Below are 26,556 nucleotides of genomic sequence, written 5' to 3'. Positions count from 1 at the left end.
GGAAGGTGTGTAATATTAAAATTTGGATAGTTGCAGTAAAACGATATAAATGGTTCCTTGCCGGAGCGCTATCCAAAACACTTGATCCTACCATTCAATTGCCAACAGAACCCGAGGTATGAGCCACGGAATAATCCCTTTTTCAGGCGCGGCATTTTGGAACATTTTGCAAGAGACAGAGAAGCCTCTATTCACAAATAAGCACGGATTTAGAAAGTACCATTCATGCGAAACTCAATTTGCCCTTTTCTCACATAATAATCTGTGACTCATGGATGAACGGCTACAGGCAGAAAACATATTTCTAGATTTCCTAAAAGCATATGACTTTTAAAGAAAGTACGAGCATAGGGAATAGGTTCCCAGATGTGTGAGTGGCTCGAAGACTTCTTATGTAACAGAACGTTGTCTTAGAAGGCGAGTGTTCATCACACACACGCGTGCCCCAGTGAAGTATGATAGTCTCACTCTTATTCTCTGTAGACGTAACTGACTTTGCGGACAGGGCGAGCAGCGGTCTGCCTGAATGACTACAGGAGGACTGAGGATGAGTTAGACAAAATTTATAGTTGGCGTGATGAAGGCAAATTGATCTAAATGTAAAAAAAGAGAAAGTTGATGCAGATGACTAGCAAAATTAATCATTTAACGTTCGAACACAGGATTAGTAGTGTGCTGTTGGACGCAGTCACTTCATTTAAATATCGAGGCGTAATGATGTAATGCGGTATGAAATGGAACGGTAACAGGTAGGCGAATGGTGGACTTCGGTTTATTGAGAGAGTTTTAAGGAGATGTGGTTCATCTGTAAAGGAGTTCGCTTGTAGGTCACTAGTGAAACATTCTTGGCTACTATTCGAGTGTTTGTGATCCCCACTATGTCGGATTAAAGGAAGACATCGAAACAATTCAGAGAGGGACGGCTATATTTGTTACTGGCAGTTTCGAACAACACGCGAGTATTGAGGACATATTCCATGAATTCAAATCGAAAACCCTGGAGGGAAGACGACGTTCTACTCGTGAAACTTGTTATAAAAACTTAGAGAACCGATGTTTGAAGTTGAGTGCAGTACAATTCTGCTGCGGACAATGCGTCAGTGAATGAGACAGGGTTCAATAGCAACGTCACCATCACCTTGTGCACAACGTACCAAGGAGGAGGCTGTATTGAAAGTTATCTAGCAGCAGATTTAGATTTCATAGACACGCTCGTTTGAACAGGCTGCATTTATTTTGTTTACCATTCTGTTTTTATTTCATTGGAAAGTTAATGTTTTATTTGATTACCGTTAATTCTTTCAGTCCGTGCTCCTCTCGAATGTAGGTCCATAGAGATTCGCATACAGGCAAGTGATGTATAATTTGTTCAAGCTGTTTATGCTAAACAACAGATACTGTCAGCAGGAATTTCAGAAAATACTTAGAAGTGTTTGGTGACTTTCCCTTGAAAGAAGAGGAAAATACGATGACTGACAAACCCAACACAAAACTAGCCTCTGCGGCCATTTGCGTTCATTCACCAAAAGAGCCCAGACGTTCGTATACCGAATTCAGTCAGCACAGGTATCACCGATATAACCCTGACATTAAACGGATTCCAGTGTTTTGCCGTTCATCATTCACTGATAGTAAGACAGGCCGCAGCAACGGTGTATACTAAGACGAAACAACCGGAAAACGCGTTCTAATACAAGTAAAGGCCTCATTAAGACAGAAGGGACAATGCATAGGAGATCCATCAATCAAGTTCAAACCATACTGGGAAATGTTTACAAAAACTACACCTCATAAGTGAGAACCTTCACGTACCAACAGCGCACAGCTATGGTGCATCAATGGTTTGGTGAGCCAGGTACCCTCTCTTACAGTAGTATTGTTCCAAATACATGAATTACGTACTGGTGAAAATCAGTGAGTTTTCTGGATACATCATTTGAGCATATGGGGCTGATGGCATTCCTGGACGCACACTTCTGACCTCCCGTGGAACATACGCCACCCACTCGTTCATCCGTTTGTTCTATCAGTGTTTGAAAGATGATGATGAGGTCCCATATTCCGAGGAGCGTAGGGAACGTTGCGAGAGACCCGCACCGCCCCTAGACAAGGTGGTAGTGGAGGTGGTTTGCCATTGCCTTGGGATGAATGATGGGATGAAAGATGATGATGAAGATAACACAGCACCCAGTCATCTAGAGGCATGAAAATCCCTGACCCCGCCGCCAATAGAACCCGGGACCCCGTGCGCGGAAAGCGAGAAAGCTATCCCAAGACCACGAGCTGCGGACGTATGGAAAAAAAAAGTTCGAGATCCGACGTAAAAAGAAGAAGAAGAAGTTCGAGATCCGACGTAAACATAGGTATTGCGAAGTCAACTGGTTAGCGTAATGTTAGTTTCGCGCATACTTCATTAGTCGTAAATTACCGATATCTTCGAATTCGTAACAGGAATCTGTTACTGAAGATAAGCTGCAGAGGTTCAAGTCGCAAAAGTAAGCTTCATGAAATCATTATATTGTGCAATTAGTGCCCACACGAATTATTAGAGCGATCCTGTTCCACTAACCATAGTTTCTGTTAGGTATGAGAACAATATGCTGCAACCGTTTTTCGGTGTACTAATAACTAAGGCCATTGTATCTATGGCAGTATTACGACGTGTGTCCGATTATAGGAAACTGCGTTTTTTTATCTTGTTTCAGTCTGGAACCATTATCAGTTGGGATAAACGACACAAATAGGGGGGATTTGAAGAAGACAAGCGCTGTTTGCCTCAAGTTCTTATAGTCACAGTGAATGTATCATTGAAATTCCCAACAAACTTCAGGGAAAGAAGCTACAACAAAGGCGTCGTAATTGAGCAGATAGCCGCGCGCTTTTCGGTTTCGTGACACGGAGAGGTGTGCTGCCTCGATTTGAATGCACCTACGAGAGCTGGTGTGCTGGACAGCCTGTAAGTGGTTTTGGGAGGTTTCTCACACACTCCTAGATGAATGCCAGGCTGATACCCACGCCCCGCCTCATATGCAGCACTTCCAAAACACGTGGGAAAAGTTCTCACAATTGCGCGTGAGGCAAGGCACAGACGTAGGGGGCCCACGTCTTCCGTTCTCGTGAAAAGTAGTGGCGTCAAGAAGGGCATCAGATCACCCATCACCACTAAAATTACCAAATCTGAAATAACATGTCGAGCCTGTCGAGACACAAAATAACGCCAGGAAGACGAAGAAGGCTGCAAGAAAGGCTTTGTACACAACGGAGTGCCTAGCTTGAGAGCTCTCGCTTTCTAACATAAGGTAGGAGACGTATTACTTCTCGCATTAGTGTACAGAGTGTTACAGGGAGTCTACAGACGAAATAAATACTGATGTAATGTTGTTCAGTACATTGTTCTCAGTCGTCAACAAAAGCAACTGCATGCTGCATCCGCAACGTCTTCAAATACCAAGCGCAAATTTTCATATTCTTTCATTCGCTACGCTCAAACTATCAGTCCTAGGACTCTTTGTAGAGTCCTAGGACTCTTTTTCTGGGATATTTTTTCGCTAGAGGCCATAGTTTTCAAACTATTAAAGAAAAAAGTAGAAAAGTGACCTTCAAACTCGTTTTTTCTTTTTTTTTCCTTTTACTTAAGAACTCTAAAACTGTAGCCTCCATCAAAACGTATCCCAGTACAAAATTTAATTGCATCAAATTTCAGACATAAATGTCCTGGTCAGTTTTTCTGTACAACGATAGCTTGTGCATAGGGAGCGAAAGAATATGAAAATCGTGCACGTGGTCTTCGAAGGTAATGCGTTGTGGGCTTCGTAAATCCCATAGGTAGGGCCATCTGAATCACACTGTGCTGAAAAGAAAGGCCTCAAAAGTTTTTATTCTAGTCCATTAAATTTCTGACATGCAGCCGCGCAAATAAAATTTCCTCCACTGATATTTCGGCCCCGTATCGTCCGGCCATCCTCAGAGTGAGTCACAAGACAGTCTTGTGACTAACTCTGAGGACGGCCGGACGATACGCGACCGAAATATCAGTGGAGGAAATTTTATTTGCGCGGCTGCATGCCCGAAATTTAGTGGACTATTCATAACGCCAAGAAAAGTTGAAATTGCACAGCTTTTATTCTATCCTCATTATCGGTTGATGGACATTATATGTCATGCATATTACTTAATAGACTTTACTGCTTTGCTGACGTAAGTTGGAACCCCTGCCACTAAAGGACCCGAAGTGTAACGTGTAACATGTCGGTGTGTAACGTAACCATGTCGATGCCTGAGGAACAGTATGCTGTAATCTGGCTTCTAACAGAAGAATTCGTCCACACATGGAGCTTCTCCTTCATCATGATAATGTCAGACCACACACAAGCACAGCGACATCTGCAGCGATTCGACGCCTCGATTTCACAATCATCGATCATCCTCCATACAGTCCCAACTTGACCCTATCCGATTTTCACCTGCTTCCGAAACTTAAAGAACATTTTCGAGCACTTTAATTTGATGCTGATGAAGCGGCGCAGGCAGAGGTGAGCATTTGGCTCCGTCAACAAAGTGATGGCATCAACAAACTGGTCCCTCTTCGGGACAAATGTCTTCGTCACCAGGGCGACTATGTTGAGAAATAAATATTTAGACTTAAAGAATTAAGATGTAGAATGGTAATCAAGTTTGTTACATTTTAAAAGCTTTTTGAATTTTGGTGCATAAAATTCTGAGGTACTTACTTGTATACTATGGGTAATAACTACGACGGAAACAGAAGAAATTGAGTATGTATACTGAGGGGCTGTGGATCGTTCTTCCCATGTATCATCTGCTATCAGGAAAGGAACACGGGTCTTGGGGCTGAGGTGATTCTGTTAGACAATGTTTCCTCCATCAGACACTGCACGATAGCTTCCGGGGAGCAGAAGTAGATCTAGACTTTCCGCAATGTACATGCACAGCCCGAACGCAAATAGGAAGATCCAACTTCACACAAAGATCGGGCCTTTGGCTTTCAAAGTGACTGTAGCCTTTTTTGGATGTCGTCAGGGTACAACTTATAGAAATGTTTGCCATGGTCAACAGTAGTGATGACTGGTATATGGTATACGGAGGCTGAACTTTAACTTTTCTTTTCTACTTTGGCCGAGCGGTTCTAGGCGCTTCAGTCTGGAACCGCGTGACCGCTACGGTCGCAGGTTCGAATCCTGCCTCGTGCATGGATGTGTGTGATGTCCTTAGGTTAGTTAGGTTTTAGTAGTTCTAAGTTCTAGGGGACTGATGACCTCAGATGTTAAATCCCATAGTGGTCAGAGCCATTTCTTCTACTTTTACCGCAAAAACATTTAGTCTTCAGCAGTGATATCGTTTGCATCACCATGAACCGCTTATAATACTCAACGCCTTCAGCTGATGCTAAGACGTCTTTAACGAGTGTAATAGACGGGTGTAATACTGTTTTTGTCTGGTTTATACGGCAACATTGCGGTTGGTGCAAGTGGCCTATAACCTCGCTCATATTCAGCAATGGAATTGTTGTTGCAGCTTTTCTAGAGGATTGTACGATCTCAAAGGCTGACAAGTGGTTGCTGAAGAAAATTTCCTATTTTGCCGAACGTTTCCAATTTTTGCAATTTCTGCGGACTGTAGATTGGAGCGAGGCGTTACAGTGGAGGAACCAAGCAAAAAAAATGGGGGGGGGGGGGGGTGATATGGAATTCATTTACTTGTCCCAGTACTTTTACTTCTAGAAGTTTTGGTTTGTTCGATATGCTGAGCAAATAAAAAGAATTGAACGATAAGCCTTCGGAGGATGGTTAATACATCACGAGAGTTGTTATTCCTTATGCCTGTATACAGGTATGTCTGTTCTTCTAAGTTAAAACCACATGTAAACAAATGTATGACTTCCTATTAGTCGTCGGTTGCGTTACTCAAGCATTTGCTATCGTAAGACTGCTGAAACTAGTTTCAGCAAATTAAATGTGATAAAAAAATTACTTTACGTCCTCTATGGGTGCAAGCAGACTGTCAAAGCTAGCAGTCTTGTCGACCGAAAATGAAACAGCTGCTAAACTAGACTTCAATGATAGTCAACAATGTTGCTTCCCCCAAAGCAAGGCTTCAAGAAATAAAATTAGAAACAGAATTCCTGGAAAGGGATATCCTCCCAATCGTAATTATATCTCTGTTTTATTTATTTATAATTAATCATTTATGCACTATTAATATTTCACGGGAAGCAAACATAACCTTTTATTATACATCGCACTACGTCTATGGCTCAACATAAAGATAACGCTGTATCTCATCACAGATCTAAGTGATCCGAGTGCCATAGTGATTATGTGAAGCTCCCAACAACAAGGACTTATAAATGTGATTATGTGAAGCTCCCAACAACAAGGACTTATAAATACCTAGACGCAAAAATAGCTGCTGAGGGAAGTCTCAAGGCAAAAATCTATAATCGGCAGAGCAGCATGTGGCTCAAATGGCGTTCTGTGGGTGGTACACTCTGTGGCCGGAAGATTCCAAACAGGCTCAAGTCGAACGTATACCGATCTGTAATCCATTTAGTTTCACTGTATGGTGCTGAATTCTGGCCTGCAGCAAAATAAGTGGAATAACGAGTTGCTGTCATGGAAACAAAGATGCTGAGGCGGATATTTGTATTAACACTCCACTATCGTGTCACAAATGATGTAGCTCCTGAGTTATATAGAGTAGCACCAGTAACAGACAAGATGAGAGAGGGTCGTTTGAGCTGGTGTGTGCATGTTCTTAGAGAAACCGCAACAACAATGCCAGCCCGCATCTCGTGGTCGTGTGGTAGCGTTCTCGCTTCCCGCGCCAGGGTTCCCGGGTTCGATTCCCGGCGGAGTCAGGGATTTTCTCCGCCTCGTGATGGCTGGGTGTTGTGTGATGTCCTTAGGTTAGTTAGGTTTAAGTAGTTCTAAGTTCTAGGGGACTGATGACCACAGCAGTTAAGTCCCATAGTGCTCAGAGCCATTTGAACCAACAATGCCAAAGACTGGTTTTAGTTTGAAAGTAAATCACGTACGATTGACGGAGGATATTGAAACTTTTAAAAAACGGCAGTTCGTTTTGTACTATAGCAAAATATACTATCGCAAAATATGGGAGAGGGTCCCACAGATATGATACGCGACTCTGGTGGCTGTCACTAAAGCAAGGCGTTTTTCGTTACGGTATGCTCTTCTCATGAAATTTCCATCACCATCTTTCTTCTCTAAGTGTGAAAATATTATGTTAGTGCCCATCTATACAGGTAGAAATGATCGTTATTATAAAATAAGAGAAAGCAGAGCTCGAACCGAAAGATTTAGGTGCTCATTTCTCGTACCCGGTGTTCGAGATTGTAACGGTGGACAAATAGCGTGAAGGTGGTTCGATGAATGATCTGCCAGGAACTTAATCATGAAATGATAGTGTAGATGTAGATGCAGATGTACGTGGCAAAAGACCCGTAGAATGACCTAGACAGCGATGGCTTCACATCATACACGAAGATATCAAACTCACATGGGTGCGCCTTTGCCAGGCACAAGATCGGATAAAATGGCAACAGAAGGCCAAAACAGAGTGTCCTGCCATCAGGCCGGGAAAATGCTAAGGAAGAAGAAGAAGATTATATATCATCTAAATCCAATGAACAGTAGATGCAATAAACAACTTTCTTTAGAAAGTTCATACAGTTTCTAATTTATTGTTTGTGAGCAATGTACTTCTTCATTGCAATCTGTTTAAGGAACGTTTTCAACAATGCTTCATTTTTATTAAATCAACTGATAAACTTAGAAAAAAAGCTAAATCTTCTTGGAAAAATATGCAGTGAAGTAGTTTTACAAGGGTTCGAGGGGGTCACGGAGCTTTGTCAGTTCTGCCAAGGGCGAAGTGGCACCTCGGCATGACTCTGCATATAACACTGTGAGTGAAAAGAAGTGGTAGCTGCTACACGTTCGACAGTCTTGCAAGTTTTGGCCCCACAGGGCCGAGTGCACCACTACGATGAATACTGGTGGCACCTTTCTGTTCGTTCGTTTTGCGACCTTCCGGTCACAAGTACGAAATCTTCGTTTTCCGAGCAACAGAAGACTGCTTTAGCATTAATGCCCATACGTGAAAAGCGCAAGAGAATCTAAGAGAACGACTTCACTTAAGACAAAATACGATCAAGGAATTGCAGTTTTGTATCCTTCTGGAACACAGGCTGTCAAGATCCCTGTATGCTGCTACATGCGACATTATAGCACCAGTTGCGGGTGCTGGCCGCTGGCCGGCGGTTGTGCAGCGTGTTCGGCGGCGGGGGCAGCCTTGTGACGCGCCGCCGCCACTTTGTCCCGGCGCCTGTCATTCCGCGGTCCCGCTGCATTTTTGGGCTTTAACAGACTCGAAATACCGGTTCGGCGGCTCGTTCTGCACTCGCCGGCGCGTACCCGAAGGGCATCGCTGCGCGCTGTCACCGCGGAGCGCCTTCTGTAAACGCAGAGGCTGCAAACCACAACTTTCCCCAGTATGTAAGACATAGCTGCACGTCTGTCGAACACATGTTGCCCAGCTTCTCTTGGTAGGAATACAGGCATCATTCCATTGACGGATTTTGATACAGCTCACGTATGGTAGAAAGCTTACTATGTTGTTGTTGTCTTCAGTCCTGAGACTGGTTTGATGCAGCTCTCCATGCTACTCTATCCTGTGCAAGCTGCTTCATCTCCCAGTACCTACTGCAACCTACATCCTTCTGAATCTGCTTAGTGTATTCATCTCTTGGTCTCCCTCTACGATTTTTACCCTCCACGCTGCCCTCCAATGCTAAATTGGTGATCCCTTGATGCCTCAAAACATGTCCTACCAACCGATCCCTTCTTCTAGTCAAGTTGTGCCACAAACTTCTCTTCTCCCCAATCCTATTCAATACCTCCTCATTAGTTACGTGATCTACCCATCTAAGCTTACTATATGAACACAATTTAAATCAACATTCTCTGCCTGACAATGAAAGAGGGGCACAGAAGGAAGGGAGGAAACGAATTAGAACTACACTGGTTGAGAGGATACGCCTTGTTATTCCAGTGATTACAAAATCCAGCAAATTTAGGAAAAACATGGAAGTATGAGCCCACTTATCAGTATGACGTTACACCCCATCTGACATAGCTGCACGATGAAGGTAGTAACTATTCCGAAAGAACGGATACCAATGATGACCATGCAGCTTCTCTAGGAAGAAATAATAATTAATCGATACCCTCAGCTGCCAACAGGTGTTGTTGATATACCTCAATGGGGACAATTGAAAATGTGTGCCCTGACCGGGACTCGAACCCGGGATCTCCTGCATACATGGCAGACGCTCTATCCAGCTGAGCCACCGAGGCCACAGAGGATAGCGCGACTGCAGGGACTTATCCCTTGCACGCTTCCCGTGAGACCCATGTTCCCAACTGTCCACAACCTACATTCATAATGTTCCTAAAGGATTTGCCCATTCACTCATTACTCGCGCTGCCTATGGTGACGATTCCCGTAAGAGTTCCGGCAAAGTGTGCGCATTCGCACAGAAGAAGGTCAATGGCCGGGCAGCCTTTAACTATATCAAGATAGTAACTTCTCCGAAAGAACAGATACCAATTTAGGAACATTACGAATGTAGGTTGTGGACAGTTGGGAATATAGGTCTCACGGGAAGTGTGCAAGGGATAACTCCCTGCAGTCGCGCTACCCTCTGTGCCCTCGGTGGCTCAGATCGTCTGCCATGTAAGCAGGAGATCCCGGTTCGAGTCCCAGTCAGGGCACACATTTTCAGCTGTCCCCATTGAGGTATATCAATAACACCTGTTGGCAGCTGAGGGTAGCGATTAATTATCATTTCTTTCTAGAGAATCTACATAGTCATCATTGGTATCTGTTCTTTCGGAACAGTTACTATCTTCATATAGTTAAAGGCTACCCAGCCACTGATCTTCTGTGCGAATGCGCACACTTTGCCCGAACTCTTACGGGAATTGTGACCTTAGTTGGCGCGAGTTATGAGTGAATGGACATGTCCTTTAGGAACATTACGAATGTAGGTTGTGGAGAGTTGGGAACGTGGGTCTCACGGGAAACGTGCAAGGGATAAGTCCCTGCAATCGCCCTATCCTCTGTGCCCTCGGCGGCTCAGATGAATAGAGCGTCTGCCATGTAAGCAGGAGATCCTGGGTTCGAGTCCTGGTCGGGCACACATTTTCAGCCGTCCCCATTGGGGTATATCAACAACAGTTGGCAGCTGGGGGTTTCGATTAGTTATCATTTCTTTCTAGATGCATGAATTAATTCGGTTGGGAAGGGTGTCAAAGTCTCTGCTTTCTTTCCTGAGGCAAGCTGGATCACAGATGTTGCATCTGTCCTGGATACTGGCACTGGGACGGAGTTGACGTCCAACCTAATTCTGCATATATTCCATCTGGGACAGATCTGGGTATCATTCTGGCCACGACAGTACCTTCATCACGAAAACAGTTGATGCAGACACGTGCTATGTGTGGACTAGAATTCTCCTGTTGAAAAATGGCATCACGGTACTGTCACTTGAGAGGTAACACATCTACATCTACATGGTTACTCCGAAATTCACACTTGGGTGGCTGGCAGAATGTTCATCGGACCATTTTCATACTACTTCTCTACCATTCGTTTCTCGAATGGCGGGTGGGTCAAAAGGAACACATAAATTTTTCCGTTCGAGCAACGATTTCTTTTATTTTGTTATGATGATCATTTCTCTCTGCATAGGTGGGTGTCAACAAAATATTTTCGCATTCGGAAGAGGAAGTTGGTAATTGGAATTTCGTAAATAGATCTCGCCGCAAAGAAAACCGCCTTTGTTTCAGTGACTGCCATCGCAACTCGCGTATCATATCAGTGACATTCTCACCCGTATTGCCGATAACACGACACGTGCTGACCTTTCTTGACTTTTTCGGTGTCCTCCGTCAATCCTACCTGGTAAGGATCCCATGCCGCGCAGCAATATTCCATCAGAGGACGGACAAGTGTAACGTAGGCTGTCTCTTTACTAGGTTTGTCGCATCTGCTAAGCGTTCTGCCAACAAAGCGCAGTCTTTGTTTCGCCTTCCCCACAATATTATTTGTGTGGTGTTTCCAGTTTAAGTTGCTCGTAATTGTAATGCCTAGGTATTTAGTGGAATTGACAGCCCTTAGATTTGTCCGATTTATCGTATACCCAAAATTTATCGGATTTCTTTTAGTGCCCATGTGGATGACCTCGCTTTTTCTTTGTTTAGTGCCATTAGCCACTTTTCGCACCATACAGAAATTCTCTCTAGATCATTTTGTAATTGGAATTGATCGTCTGATGATTTTGCTAGACGGTAAATTACAGCGTCATCTGCAAACAATCTAAGGGGACTGCTCGGATTATCACCTAGATCATTTATGAAAATCAGGAACAGCAGAGGGCCTATGACACTACCTTGCGGCCGGCCGCGGTGGTCTCGCGGTTCTAGTAGCGCAGTCCGGAACGGTGAGACTGCTACGGTCGCAGGTTCGAATCCTGCCTCGGGCATGGATGTGTGTGATGTCCCTAGGTTAGTTAGGTTTAAGTAGTTCTAAGTTCTAGGGGACTAATGACCACAGCAGTTGAGTCCCATAGTGCTCAGAGCCATTTGAACTACCTTGCGGAACGCCAAATATCACTTCTGTTCTGCTCGATGATTTACCGTCTATCACTACGAACTTGATCCCTCTGAGAGGAAATCACGAATCCAGTCATACTTCAGATACCATACTCCATGTGCACGCAATTTAGTTAATCACTAGTGATTTACCACCAGAAGGAGGTTCTTGCTCATTGATCTGAAAATGACCACAGTTGTGGGGGAAACCGGTCACCGGAATAAATAATTTGTGATCAAGATTGTTTTTGATATTAAATATGATTAATAGTCGTTTGTGAGGAATGGTATCAAAAGCCTTATGGAAATCTAGGAATATGGGATCGATCTGAGATCCCTTGTCGACAGCACTCATTGCTTCATGGGAATAAAGAGCTAGGTGTGTTGCACAAGAACGATATTTTCTGAATCCGTCTTGGTTATGTATCAATTAGTCATTTTCTTCAAGGTGAGTCATAATGCTTGAGAACAGTATATGCTCCAGAATCCTACTGCAAATTGAGGTCAGTTATACTGTGCTACTTTCCAGTCTTTAGGAACAGACGTTTGAAAAGTGAGAGGTTGTATATGATTGCTAAGAAAGGCGCTATTGTGTCTGCATACTCTGAAAGTAACCTGATTGGTATACCATGTGGACTGGAAGTGATTTGTTTCGCAACATCTAAGATATCTACTTTTATGTCACTCATGCTAACAGCTGGAATATTTACTTCGTCTTCTTTCGTGGAGGAATTACGGAGAAATATTTTGCCACTGGTGTACTTAACATACGATCAGAATCTCTTTGGATTTTCTACCACATTTTGAGACAATGTTTCATTGTGGAAACTATTAAAACCATCTCGCATTGACGTCCGCACTAAATTTCGAGCTTCCGTGAAACTTAGCCAATCTTGGGGATTTTGCGTTCTTTTGAATTTGGCATGCTCTTTTCGTTGCTTCTGCAACAGTGTTCTGCCGTGTTTTGTGCACATGACAACGCAGGATGTTCATGATATGCCGGTGTGCCGTCAGTATTCTCTCAGTCACTACCAGCAATGTCCTGAATTCGTACCCGATGCTTCCCCACACAATGACTGCAGGAGTAATATCGCTGTGCTTCTCCAAATCACAGGAAGAAAAGGACTTCTCCGTCGCCGACGACGAGCACCCGAAGTAGTGCAGAACAAAAACTCATTGCCATTCATCAACAGTTCACGCTTCCCAGTCACAGTACCACTCGAAACCTAACAACTTATATCGTGGTCTTAACAATTATCTACGGAACGGACGGTAACTCCCTAGTCCAACTGCGGGATGACACAGAATGTTGCAAAGTGTCCACTACTTGCTCTCGGACGGCAGGGGCAGATGTGCAGGGCTTACGGAGTGCCTGGTCTTCAATACGACGACCGTTCCTTACGGTAGTCAGACGTTATCGACCAGAACCTTGACGACGTGTATCCCTGCCCTCACATTACAATGCAGTCCAACACCGTTTCACTGCCACGTCCCAATGCCTGGAAATCTGGATGTTGCACAATTCGACCAGTTGGCCGAATGGAGACCACAATGAGGCCTCTTAATCTTTGCCACGTGCTGATAACGCTGTCTCACACGAATACGACGTTCTCTGTGTCCTTCACATCCTCATTACATATCTTATCAGGCCCAGTAGCAGATCACTAAACACGAATTACACTAATACACTCCTGTCACAGAGAATTGCAACTCCATTACTCACTTAAATGCCTCCGCGTGGTATGCGTGTGTGTGGAGTTACATTGACGTCCGCTGTGTCTTATGAGTGCAGCACATTTTCTTGTGACGCGTTATAGATACTTCTCAACTTATGGAATGCCCGGTGGTGGACATTTCACTTTAATATTAGCCACTTACCATCCTATTCTGTTCGTGTGGGTAGCGCGGGGAAAACTACTTAATGTCTCCACACACGACCGAATTTCTATTATCTTATGCTCGTGATTCATACGTGAAACAGATGACGGAAGCAGCTGAATGTTTGCACAGTCTGTTTGCAGTATTAGCTCTCAAACTTGTATCACCTACAGCCGGTATGGTAGAGCTTTGTTGTAATTACCAGTTCCCACTATCGCAAATCGTTATCAGGCCAGGCATTATACACAATGTCAAAGTACAAACTGAAAATCACAATCAAATGTGTAAAATATAAACAATGTTCAGAAGATCCAATGACATCAAAAATAAAACGAATGTGCTTCTTACCTTAACACTCATTTATTAGACATCTTAATAATAATCATCGGCTAATGTCGATGTTTCCTATAGCTTTACAAGTATGCAGACGTCGGGCACGTTATATTTGTTTTACTGATGGCGATATTAGATCTCCTGAACATTTTCCATATTTTAAGTATCTGGTTGCGATGTTCAGTTTCCGCTTTCGGCGTTAAGCAGAGTGGCGTCTGCGACAGTTCCCGTGCGTCATGATGATCCTCGGTACTCGAAACAGAAAGCAATAACAAATATTTATCATAGTGGTTGTTGGTGGATTTTTTTATGATTCCTGATAAACATCTAAACGCTGTGTGGCACCTCCTACTGAAAACATTTCAAACTTTACCTTCGTTCCGAAGAGTCCATAATAATTTTCGTGACAATCTCTGTTACATCACTATCACATGGGTGTCACCGGTCGATTGGCGATCTAGCAGCGCATCTCTGAATTGCGCAGTGTTTGTAGGACCACAATATCAGTGAGTCACAGTTGGACCCGATCAACTCCCACAATACATGGGTGTAACAGTCTGCAGGTATTGAAATCGAACGATCAGATAGATCGCACTTCTGCGTAAACACCGTTTCAACGTATGCATACACCGTAATTACTCTAGCATGCAAACATTTGTGGTTACACTCGTCTGGTATGAGACGTTCTCGCGAGGGGCCACTGGAGCCCGAATTGCACAATAGCCGTGGGTGCGGTGTGGGGCGACGGTGGGGTGGATGGACTGCTGTGGTCTGCTGTGGGGATGTGAACCAATGAAGGCTACTGCGGGACTAAGCCTCTCTCTCGTTTCCAGGTCCCCGATTTAATACATACATTCATACATAAATCACACTTTTTATTTTTGTGAAGTGAACAACTTTAAATTTTTGAACATTTAAGGTGAGTTGCTAGTCTTTGCACCACTTTGAAAATGTATCAAAATCCGTCTGAATAGGTAAGAGAGTGCCACAGATATTATATGCGAATTGCGGGGAAGGGAACGGCAATCATTAAAGCAAAAACTTTTCCGTTGCGACAGGAAATTTCAGTCACTAACTTTTTTCTCACAGTGTGAAAATATTTTGTTGGCGCCCACCTACATATGGAAGAATGATCATTATAATAAAATAAGTGAAATCAGAGTTCACTCGGAAATACTTAAGTGTAAGTTTCTCCTGGGTGCTGTTTAAGAGAGGAACAGTAGAGAAATAGTTTGAAGGTGATTCGATGAACCCTCTGCAAGTCACTTAATTGTGAATTGCAGAGTAATCATGTAGATGTAAATGTAGAATGTTTGTGTAGCTTTTTTGTGTGACAATACAGAATTGTAGATAATTGCATCACCTTTGCAATGTCTGAGATAACTATTAACATTTTCTGCGTGGTCATTAAGATACAACATGAAATGGCGTGAACGGAAAGAAAGATACAAAAACGAGCGAAGTATTCTCGCCAGAACTGAAACTGCAGATCTCATTATGTTTCTTGGTAAGTGGGGATTCATATTTGTCTCTGCAGTGTATGTTGCCTGTTCCACAGCTATATGTTTTGCTTGCCTGTATTCTTCGCAATTAATATGTGAACGTGTTTTTAATGGTCTGAAGTTTGCTCTCAGGCTCAGATACGGTCAAACCAACCATATTCAGGTCACGTAGGATCGTCTCAAGTACAGCAATAGGCCGCTGTTTGTCTTTGTGGTCAGCCTTATTGACAGCCCTCAAAACGCATAGTATACAAACCGAAACTGTTTAGTTTCGCCAGTGATTTGAGATAATGCATGTCGAGCCTGCCCAATATAGCGACGTCGTGTAAAGTAGCCTTAAAGTACGACGTTTTGTCTTCAAAAAATTCGTTAATCAGATTAGAAATTCCATATGATCTCATCATTGTTATCTGTCGAGAATGAGATATTGTATCGAGCGTCTTTAGGAAATCTTGGAACACAGAATCTACTTGTTCGACAGCGTATACAACTTCCAAGATATTAAGTGTTGTTTCTTGATCCTGTGCTATTTCTTTTCGAGCAGCTTCTTTCGAACCACGAATCTTATAATGTTTTATCTTACAATATAATGTGGGATCCAGCAATAGAAGGCACGATGAACAAAGGCTCTGTATTTCTGTGGATCAGTTCATTTACCCTTTTCATAAACAACAGTAGCTTACGTAAACAAATCTGGTATGAACCACTAACAAAGCAGGCTTTTTAGAAAAGTCACTAGTTAGAACGCAGCTCTAATAGGCAAGTCAGCAGAAGTGGATGATCGTGAACATTTAGCACCTCATGTAATTTTCCACTGTTAGACAAAAATGTGTGAACTAAATGTGTATTTCTGTAAGTTCCAGAAACCAAAGTATAAATTTACTCATTACTCAGAAGGCAAGGAAGGACTTTATCATTTATGTGCACCCATCCTAAATACAGTGCACCCTTAACGAACGTGTGTTGAAAAGTGTCTGTATTGTCGGATAAATGACCAACTGGGAGTCGAAGAATGCAGCAAAGAAATTCTCAGGTCTAGGTACAAAAGAGGGAAAAAGAATGAGATAAATTACTAGGCACTACGAATGCTAGTAGACATAGAATTTTGCGAAAACTATTAGGAGTGTTCATCATACGCTGTTAGGTGTCAAAGAACAAAGGAAATGAAGTGCAGAAGAAGTAAGTAATCCTAACTGGACCTGAAACTGATCTCAAATGTCTGTAAAGCTCTACAAGGAGAAGGAGAAAAATTGCCATACTAACAAAGAAAGACAGTCTTTTTTCCTTTTTTGTTAAAATGCAGATTTCCGGAAACTAATTCCTTTAGAGGTAAGAAAAAGTAGATAAGATCCAACGAAGAACGGCACGTTTCGTCACGGGATCATTTAATCCACGCGAAAGTATTACGGAGATGCTCAACAAACTCTAGTGGCAGACGCTACAAGAGAGGCGTTGTGCATCACTGAGACGCTTACTATTGAATTTCCCAAAGAGTACTTTCGGGGAAGAATCGGGGAACAACCGCCATTCGCGAGTGGAGCAGTGAAGGAGGAATAGATAGTGGTAGCAGAAGTCCCCTCAGCCACAGAACGTAAGATGGCTTGTGGAGTATTGATGTAGTTGCAGACGGTGATTGGAGTGTCTTCAGGTCAAAGGTTAGCACTACATCATTTTAAATAATGGTTTCTTAGCGTTAAAACTTAATTGCTTTCACCTGTGTATATACGTGACATACTCTGTAACTAAACACACATGTATATTTGACGCACAGAAACTTCATTCAACCTCGTGTAGTGCTTATCTGTTACTTGAAGTTGCCGCATGACCGAAAGTAGTGCTTCTCTGAAAATAAATACAGCTTGTAAAAGGTATGGTCAAACTTTCAGGAAAATTCTTCATAGAGTAATAAAATGTTTTATATAAACATGTGTTTGGCAACGCATTACTTCCATGTTATAGCTCATTTTCTACTTCTCTTCATAACCACATTAATCGTGGGAAACACAGAGAAACAGAAAGTATCAGCATTACGTACATATTTTTCTTACATGAAATATTCAGTAGGCCTTAGGGAGTAGGGATCCCTAGAAGGACAAGGACATATCAATTGGAGGAGGAATATTTTCATGCAGCTGACGACATCCCAAGTGTCAACGTAAGACAAGTAGCTGCAACAAATAAGGTTGATCACTTGACTCTGGAGAGCGCTACATGAGAACCAGCTCTGTCCATATCACGTACAGCGCGTGCTGGCAGTATCAAATGTTCAAATGTGTGTGAAATCTTATGGGACTTAACTGCTAAGGTCATCAGTCCCTAGGCTTACACACTACTTAACCTAAATTATCCTAAGGACAAACACACACCCCCATGCCCGAGGGAGGACTCGAATCTCCGTCGGGATCCAGGCAGTATCAGCAGCTGATTTTCCTGCACGAGTACACCTCGACGAATGTTTCATTTAGCAATGTGTCAACCCTCATTTCACTACAGGTGTGCTGTTCACTGATGAGGCTTCGTTTCAGCGTGCTCAGATTGTAAATTTTCACGATCAGCACGTGTGTGCTGTCGAGAACCAGTCACAAAATTGTGGAGTCACGTCATCAACAAAGTTTTTCTGAAACGTTTTCACCGGCATTTTTGGTGACCGTTAGAGCCTCAGTTCTTCCAGCCAGGCTCAATGGCGAAACTTATACTGTTTTATTAGAGAATAAGTTTGCCAGTTCTGCTGGAACTTCTGGAACTTATGCGTTTACGAGAGCGACAAATCACGTACTTCACACACGGTGGAGTTCGTTCTGATTTTAGTGTTAATGTTCACAGGCCTCCAAACAACTGAGTTCGTGACAGATAGATAGATGGAGCTGGACGAATTCCTTAGACTCCAAACTCACTGGACCTTAAACCAATCAGCGCATAAGGAATTAAAAGTGACGGTGAGTTGATGCATGTACAACCGAGTGTGTTTTGATCTTTTCGTGTAGAAAAGTGTTTCGTACTGTGCTGATATTTCCTTTTCCAGTTTGTTTCCTATGATTAATATGTTAAATAGTTGTAGATACTGAGCTGTAATATGGAAATAAAGCGTTTGCGAACCCATGTCCATGTAAAACATGTTAGTCCTCTACGTGTGAAGGATGTTTACTGTTTGTTTGACCATATCTTTCTGTTGCACACTGAATTATACTACAGTAGCTTTTGGTTATTTCGCGATGCCATTATTTAAATGTGTGAAAAAGGACGGATGCTACAATAATTTGTAATTTAAATAGTTTAGTTTTCCCATTGACAAAGTACCTTTGTGGAGTATGATTAAAGAAATGAGAATATTGCAAGCCTTACTGTATATCGAGATGTGATGGTATATAGTACTACACACAACAGAACGAAATGATTTTCCCAAAATATGAGAAGTCATGCTTTTTATGTTGTAACCCCTCACCTTCCCCTCCTTTTACGTTATCCCCATGAATATAAGTCTTTGAAAGAAGTAACTTCTTAACAGCACTAAGAGTCGGAACGAATGAAACAGAATCTTCAGGACATGAGACATTTCCAGATAAAGGTTCATTTGCATAAAAAACATTTTTACTGTCATATACAATAGATTATTATCTAAGGCTCACGTTGCAGTGTAGTAGAGACATAACATGTACATCTGAACAAAGAACAATGCCAAGCTGAAAGCACATGAATATGTTATTTGTGTTGTAACACAGGTACTATGTTCTGACGAAAAATGATTTATTTATTTGGTTATTACTCTCGTATTTCTCTACTCATTTCGGCCTCAAAACTTGTACAGTTTTTGCCGGTTATTATTTTGCCGGTTTCAAGGCAATCGACAAAGAGATCCCAAGGAAAGATTTCCACTATCATTTCGAGAAATGAAATCGCTTTTGCTTTTTTTGCAGGATAACCGATTTTCGCTTCCCATTTTGATTGGTGCTTCATATCCAAAATAACATATAGACGTATAGAATAAATTTCATTGCTTTTAAAGCAGTCCAAATGTTGATTAGATATTCGTTTCTGCCTTTTCTTTTTGTCAGCATTCAAGACATGCAACAGTCATGTTGATCAGTTCTTTTTCATAATTAATTCTTCATGGAGAACACTTTCTTCCAACAGATCAGTGGTGCCAGCTGTTTCATACGCATATAAAAGCAAATCGTGCCAGCTTGTTCACTTTCTTGAAGTTTTAACCTGTAATATGTTTTAACTACGTCATTAAGGTATCACATTTGTCAACATGTCATACAAATATTCGGTGTTACGTGAGGGTCACATAACTCACTTGTACTCAAACAAAAAGCAAGCTTAGATTTGTGGTAGGCTTCTGAGAAGCCTCGGTTTGTTAACGAATTAGATGGCTTATAAAGTAATGGTGCAATAGCAAATATGTAAGACTAACGGCGGACACTGAGAGCGTCCAAAAAAGGGCGACACAAACGCTCAATGGATTTTTGGCCAGTGTCACCATAACTGATGCCTAACAGCTTCATCGTGAACTTTAAAAAAAATGTTCTTCATCCTCTTAAGTGTTACTTCCACCAAACTTGCGAAGATAAACAGACGTATAATAACTTATTATTATTCGTACTCTCCAGCGCGATTGGAATGGGAAATACCTTGCGTATGTTACATAAGAACCCTCTGCTAAGCGCTTTGTAGTGAAATGCAAAGTAAAGACGTAGCTGTAAACAGATGTAAATGTCGTGACACTGCACGGTGAGTCGTTCATTCTTGTTAGATGTTAATGAAGACGTCGTCTCTTCTTTTTATAGTTCTGGACCGAGATAATATCTTCTGCTCTACGCCGTAACCTCATAATTGTTCCTTGTGCTATGAAGGGTACCAAACACGAGTAAAAGTTTAGTTTTTTCTTATTCCATTCAAGTATGCACAAGCAGTAAGGGTAAACAACAGTCACGTACATCTACTTGAGCTTAGTTGTTACCCAAGAAGTTCCGTCAGAATGTATGTCAGAGATAATAAGGGTGTGAGCGACCATACCATATCCAAGAAGTGATCATTCTCATCTTTCTTGAAACATCACGACAAGTCGAGCTTTTAGAAACATTATGAGGTGACAACGCTAGCCGCAAGTTAATTGTGAATAGTCTCCACTTCTCGTGTAATTTGAAGCTCTATCACGTAATTTCATTTGTCGGCCGGGGTAGCCTTGCAGTTCTAGGCGCTACAGTCTAGAACCGCGCGACCGCTACGGCCGCAGGTTCTAATCCTGCCTCGGGCATGAATGTGTGTGATGTGATTTGGTTGGTTAGGTTTAAGTAGTTCTAAGTTCTAGGGGGCTGATGACCTCAGAAGTTAAGTCCCATAGTGCTCAGAGCCATTAGAACCATTGATATTTCATTTACTTATATACCTTATTTCTACTACGGAATTTATTTACCGCTGTGAAATGTTTACTTCTAGCACTGTACTTCTAGCACCGTTGCTTCACCTTTTACTGGAGCACGAGCAGATGCATGACCTAAGTTACGAAATCGATAACGAACTGGGTGTTTCAGACAAACTAGGCGAAAATCACGTGGGAAAGAACAGTAGCGTGAAAGACGGCAGTTAAGGTAGACGTTATAAAGAAGATTTAATTGCTTCAGTCGGATTCAGAAATTTCTTTACTTGAACTTGAGCTATAGTTAAGTACACAACAACGGCTCTGCAATGGATTAGAGTATCTTTTAGTATGAAAACAGTTGTTCCCATTTTAAAAAAGAAACAAGAATAAGAAGTAATTCTTGATAAATCTTATATTTTTTATGAAATTGAATATCATCATTTTCTGTAAATATTGAATAAAACGACACACATATTTTGAATATTTCAAGTTATTAGGCATTTAGTTACAAATTTCTTTTAGGTTCGTGACTTCCACTTGCCGAACTGTAGTCGTTCTTCCTTTTTAAGGACACGACATGCGAAACACGGACATGTACCTATTATCAATATTACCTCCTTAACGCCGAATGTCGCGAATCCGCATCATACCACTGCAGTTCTGGTAATTGGAAGGTTAGCTGTTTTTCAGCACCAGTGCCGGTAGGTGCTAATTGTGCGTGAAGCTACCAAAGCTTCTGACAAGTGCTGCGTTCCTCTGTGTGTTTCAGGCACCTCTAAAGTGCCACGATTTTTTATTTTTATCCTTCATATAGAAATTTGTTTAGATGTTAAGGGATTACTATCTTTGGACGGTCGTCTACCATTACCTTACGGTCATCAGCATTATTACCATTGTCGTTAGTACCATCGTAAACACGCTGGTTGTTTCAGGCATAACCGAAAAAATTGAGGAACGACATGCACAGAGAATAATTTATCTTCAAGTAACATATTCTTTTTAAATTGCCTTTTATGAGGTATACGTACAAAACGTCAGTCACTTTCTATGAATAAGGACAATTCGACACAAATTAAAATTTTGAATAATTTAGAACACATGTTCAGGAAGTCTACCAAAAACATCATTACATGTGTCATTGTTTTGCAGCAATGATCGTCCAATTCAGTCAAGTATGAACCAATTTCGTGAACACATCATTGATTCGTATAGTTGCCAAACTCTCGTGATGCAGTGGAGGATAAACAGTCAAGGGACTTTGAATAAGGTAAACACTTTGGACACGTAACCGGTTCTTTCTTGACTAATCCAATTTTCCCCAAAATGTACATTTCTGGATCTCCATCATGCTGGTAGCAGAGATTGCTGAAAGAACGACTAGCCACATTGATTTTAGTCCCAGTTTAAAAGATTAAGAAATTAAATACGTTAGTGTACAGGGGTTTATTATCAGAATAACGCACCAAAACGTTATCCAATCGATACTTTACAGTATCACCAAATATTCAGTGAGCTCTGTTTTCGAGGTGCTGCGGATTACAGACCTCCAAGTGAGCTCTGGGCTCTGTGAGGCAGGCGATATCCGCTAGTGCTTACAGTGTTCAGACCAAGACGGCGAACCGTACAGTATGGGTGAACTTCCGCAGGTTGTCTATGTGAAATTAAACGATTTGTCTGCGAATGTGAGCTTTTATCTTTCCCGTTGAGTGACATATTACTCACAAACTGTATAGTGACTGTCGAATTAAGAAATGAAAAGGGCAAATCAAGAAATATGATGCGACAACGTAAACTTTAAGTACTCGAAGTTAAATCGAACTGGATCAGATCCACGACTGTCTCACGAATATTACAAAGTACACACTTCACTGCTTCAATCACGTTTTAGTAACAGTGTTTAGTTTGGCACGACGCGTTTCAGCAGCTTTCTTCCGTCATCAAGTGGCCATCAACTGATTATACGTTATTTTTTATGAGTACATTTGCCATAAGCGTGACGTTTGTTGTGTGCAACAGAGAGGTTATGTAGCGAAATCTTTTGATTGTGGCAAAAAAAAAAAAATACTTTAAGTCAGAGTTCAACTTCCTCAATTGTATATATGGCAGATTCGTCTGCTACTGAGGTTTTGTCTCTCCTTAAAAAACTCCAGATATATTTGACTGTTGTTATAGTAATGTATGGATCGGAAGGATGGGTGGTGACCACAGAGAGGAAGACTGGTTGTTAACATGAGAAAGGAAAATTTTTAGAAAGATATTTGGAGCGATGAGAGAGGAAGGAAGTTGGAGAATGAGAACAGATTCAAAACTAGAGAAGTTTTTTGGGCAGATGAATATTGTACTGAAACGTCAAGCAAGAAAAAAATGAGATGGGCTGGACACGTATAGAAAATGTCAGAAACTCAAAGTGTTAAGAATGTGTTGATAAGAAAGCTTGAAGAGAGAAAACCCAAGTAAAGATACGGAGGAGGATCTCAAAGCAGTGGGAATCAGAAAGTGGAGGAGGACAGCGATTGACAGAAAAGAACGGAGACAGGTGACAAAGGAGGTCCAGGTTCTACAAGGACTGTAGCGCCGACCAGTAGGTAGAAAGCACGTGCTGTCACATTAGATAAATATTTCAAACCAAATACTGTATTGTTGTTAAAATGGACTGTAGCAGAAAAGAGACTTCTTTATAAAAAATTTAAGTATGCCTATGAGACATAATGAAAGTAAAAGCTCCCATACTAGGTGCAATAAAGTAATATATTTTTAATATTTTACAAATGGTTCAAATGGCTCTGAGCACTATGGGACATAACATCTGAGGTTATCAGTCCGCTAGAACTTAGAACTACTTAAATCTAACTAACCTAAGGACATCAAACACATCCATGGCCGAGGCAGGATTCGAACCTGGGACCGTAGCGGTCGCGTGGTTCCAGACTGAAGCGCCTAGAACCGCTCGACCACAACGGCCGGAAATATTTTATACGACAGGCGTGTTTCGGTTTATTGCCTTTATCAAGTGACCTGCGAAAATAAGATTGGTAAGATTATCTAGACGTAAATCATGGCCGTTTTATTTTTAATTTGCATTAGTACTTAAGTCTAGTTGAATGTAATGAGTAGATGGCATCTATAATAATTTTTTTTCCATCATGTGTTGGTAAGTATAATACTTTTAGTAGTTCCAAAACCTAAAAATACACGTTTTTATCAGATATTTTGTCAGTTCAATTTTGACATTTCTTTACTACGATGCTACATGTTTACACATTATATACGACTTATCTGTTACATTTCGTTGTTCTTGATTTCGTTAAAACTTTATCTATGATCTGTATAAGTTTTGTTAATCATGTGACTATTTCTTTTCGTATTCTACACTGTCAATAAAGTTTTCGAAATAGTATTTATGTTTAAAATCAGTATGTTCATTTTGAGTTTTGGGTGGATGTTTCCTTGTATGAATAAGAATTTCTTTTTAGTCGAGATTATTAATAGTAAGTCCTTTCGGTATACTGTGTAATGTTTCTAAGGCAGTTTCATTTTTCCTTGCTTTATGGTGTGGGTTTTAGGTGCAAATAGAAGCTTGATGCGTTTAAATAACACGCTAGAAACAGTGATAATAATCCTTGAAGCTTCTATTTACGTCTGAAAATTCAACACCATAAAGGTGGGAAAAATGAAACTGCCTTAGAAATATTTCACCAAATGCCGAAAGGACTTTCCAGAGCAGTCTCGATTAACTGGAAATTCATATTGATACAGGGAAATATCTGCAATAAATTCTAAATGAATATACTGATTTTAAACGTAAATACTATCTCGAAAACTTTGTGCACAGTATAGAATACGAAAAGAAATAGTCACATGATTAACAAAACCTACACATGCCATAGTTGAAATTTCAAAGAAAGTAAAAACAACGAAATGTAATAGTATTTCTGTTTAGTTGTATATATTTTGTAAAAATATAGCGTCATGGTAAAGAACTGTCAGAACTGAACTTTCAAAATACATGAAAAAACGTCTATTTTTACGTTTTGTAACTGTAAACTGTATTACACTTACCAAGACATGACAGAAAAAGTTTACTATATATACAATACGGTCATCATATCCAACTAGACGTAAGTACCAATTCAAATGTAACCATTAAGCAGCTCCGATTTACGTATGGATGATCTTACCAATCATGTTTTCGCAGGCCACTTGGTAATTGAAATAAGCCGAAACAGGCCTGTCGTGTGCAATACTAAAAATATTACCTTACTGCTTCTTGTTTTGGAGCGTTAATTTTCATCATGTCTTATACTGAAGTATACTATGCTGAGGACCCATTGGAACGTAAAGAAACTAGCGGTGTTGCTGAGCTTTAAAGAATTACTACGATACTGTCAGAAGTGTTGTGCGGCGTTTGTCTTCAGAACACGCCAGTTGCGATGGTCGCGCTGGTTCATTACATCTGTAATTAGATAACGTTCTACAGCTGTAAAGGGAAGCTTAGGAAATGCGTTTGGCGTGACATTAGCGGGGTACTCACGGCGGAGCGGTTGTCGTGGTGCGTGCAGAGCAGCGCGCACTGCGCCTCGCGCACGTCGTCAGCGGCGGCCGCGGCGACGGCGACGGCGGCGGCGACGCAGGCCGCGAGCGCCAGCAGCGGCAGCGGCAGCGGCAGCAGCAGAGGCAGAGGCGCCGGGCCCGGCTGCAGCCGCGCGCGCGCCCGCCCCATGACTGACGCGCCGGCCGCCAGGGCCGCACCAGCAGGCCTCCGCCGCAGGGGGCAGCGGGGCGCAGCCGCTCGCCGCTCCCGCCACCGCCACGGGCGCGCGGCGGGTCTGCAGCCTCACAGGCGCACCGCCTACTGCACACAATACGATATCGCAGTTTGTGCGCTTTAAAGTTGCTGGGCGTGTTTCTGCACGTGAAAGATAATGGTTAGTCAAATGTCGCACAAGTCGCTCTAGTAACGCCACTGTGAGGATGCAAATCAGGTTTGTTGTAAACACACGCTGTAATGAAACTTCCTGGCAGATTAAAGCTGTGTGCCCGACCGAGACTCGAACTCGGGACCTTTGCCTTTCGCGGGCAAGTGCTCTACCAACTGAGCTACCGAAGCACGACTCACGCCCGGTGCTCACAGCTTGGTAGAGCACTTGCCCGCGAAAGGCAAAGGTCCCGAGTTCGAGTCTCGGTCGGGCACACAGCTTTAATCTGCCAGGAAGTTTCATATCAGCGCACACTCCACTGCAGAGTGAAAATCTCATTCCGGAAACATCCCCCAGGCTGTGGCTAAGCCATGTCTCCGCAATATCCTTTCTTTCAGGAGTGCTAGTTCTGCAAGGTTCGCAGAAGAGCTTCTGTAAAGTTTGGAAGGTAGGAGACGGATACTGGCAGAAGTAAAGCTGTGAGCACCGGGCGTGAGTCGTGTTTCGGTAGCTCAGTTGGTAGAGCACTTGCCCGCGAAAGGCAAAGGTCCCGAGTTCGAGTCTCGGTCGGGCACACAGCTTTAATCTGCCAGGAAGTTTCATATCAGCGCACACTCCGCTGCAGAGTGAAAATCTCATTCTGGAAACATCCCCCAGGCTGTGGCTAAGCCATGTCTCCGCAATATCCTTTCTTTCAGGAGTGCTAGTTCTGCAAGGTTCGCAGAAGAGCTTCTGTAAAGTTTGGAAGGTAGGAGACGGATACTGGCAGAAGTAAAGCTGTGAGCACCGGGCGTGAGTCGTGCTTCGGTAGCTCAGTTGGTAGAGCACTTGCCCGCGAAAGGCAAAGGTCCCGAGTTCGAGTCTCGGTCGGGCAC

The 26,556-nt window shown here is 42.3% G+C and overlaps 1 protein-coding gene and 1 non-coding gene across 2 annotated transcripts in view; both read right to left on the bottom strand.

Annotated features, from left to right (window-relative positions):
- The window catches only part of LOC126268233 (anosmin-1), a 266,943-nt gene extending 241,458 nt beyond the window's left edge, over nt 1-25,485 (bottom strand). The window contains exon 1 of the mRNA XM_049973884.1: nt 25,297-25,485. Coding sequence (XP_049829841.1) covers nt 25,297-25,485 — 189 coding nt within the window. The remainder of the gene's footprint in view (nt 1-25,296) is intronic.
- Trnat-ugu (transfer RNA threonine (anticodon UGU)) lies at nt 9,319-9,392 on the bottom strand. Its single transcript has one exon. It is a non-coding gene; the product is annotated as a tRNA-Thr (tRNA).
- Nucleotides 25,486-26,556: the final 1,071 nt, after the last annotated feature.

Source organism: Schistocerca gregaria, chromosome 1, assembly GCF_023897955.1.
Source record: "Schistocerca gregaria isolate iqSchGreg1 chromosome 1, iqSchGreg1.2, whole genome shotgun sequence".
NCBI lineage: Eukaryota > Metazoa > Arthropoda > Insecta > Orthoptera > Acrididae > Schistocerca > Schistocerca gregaria.
This window is presented reverse-complemented; position numbering and strand designations above follow the sequence as displayed.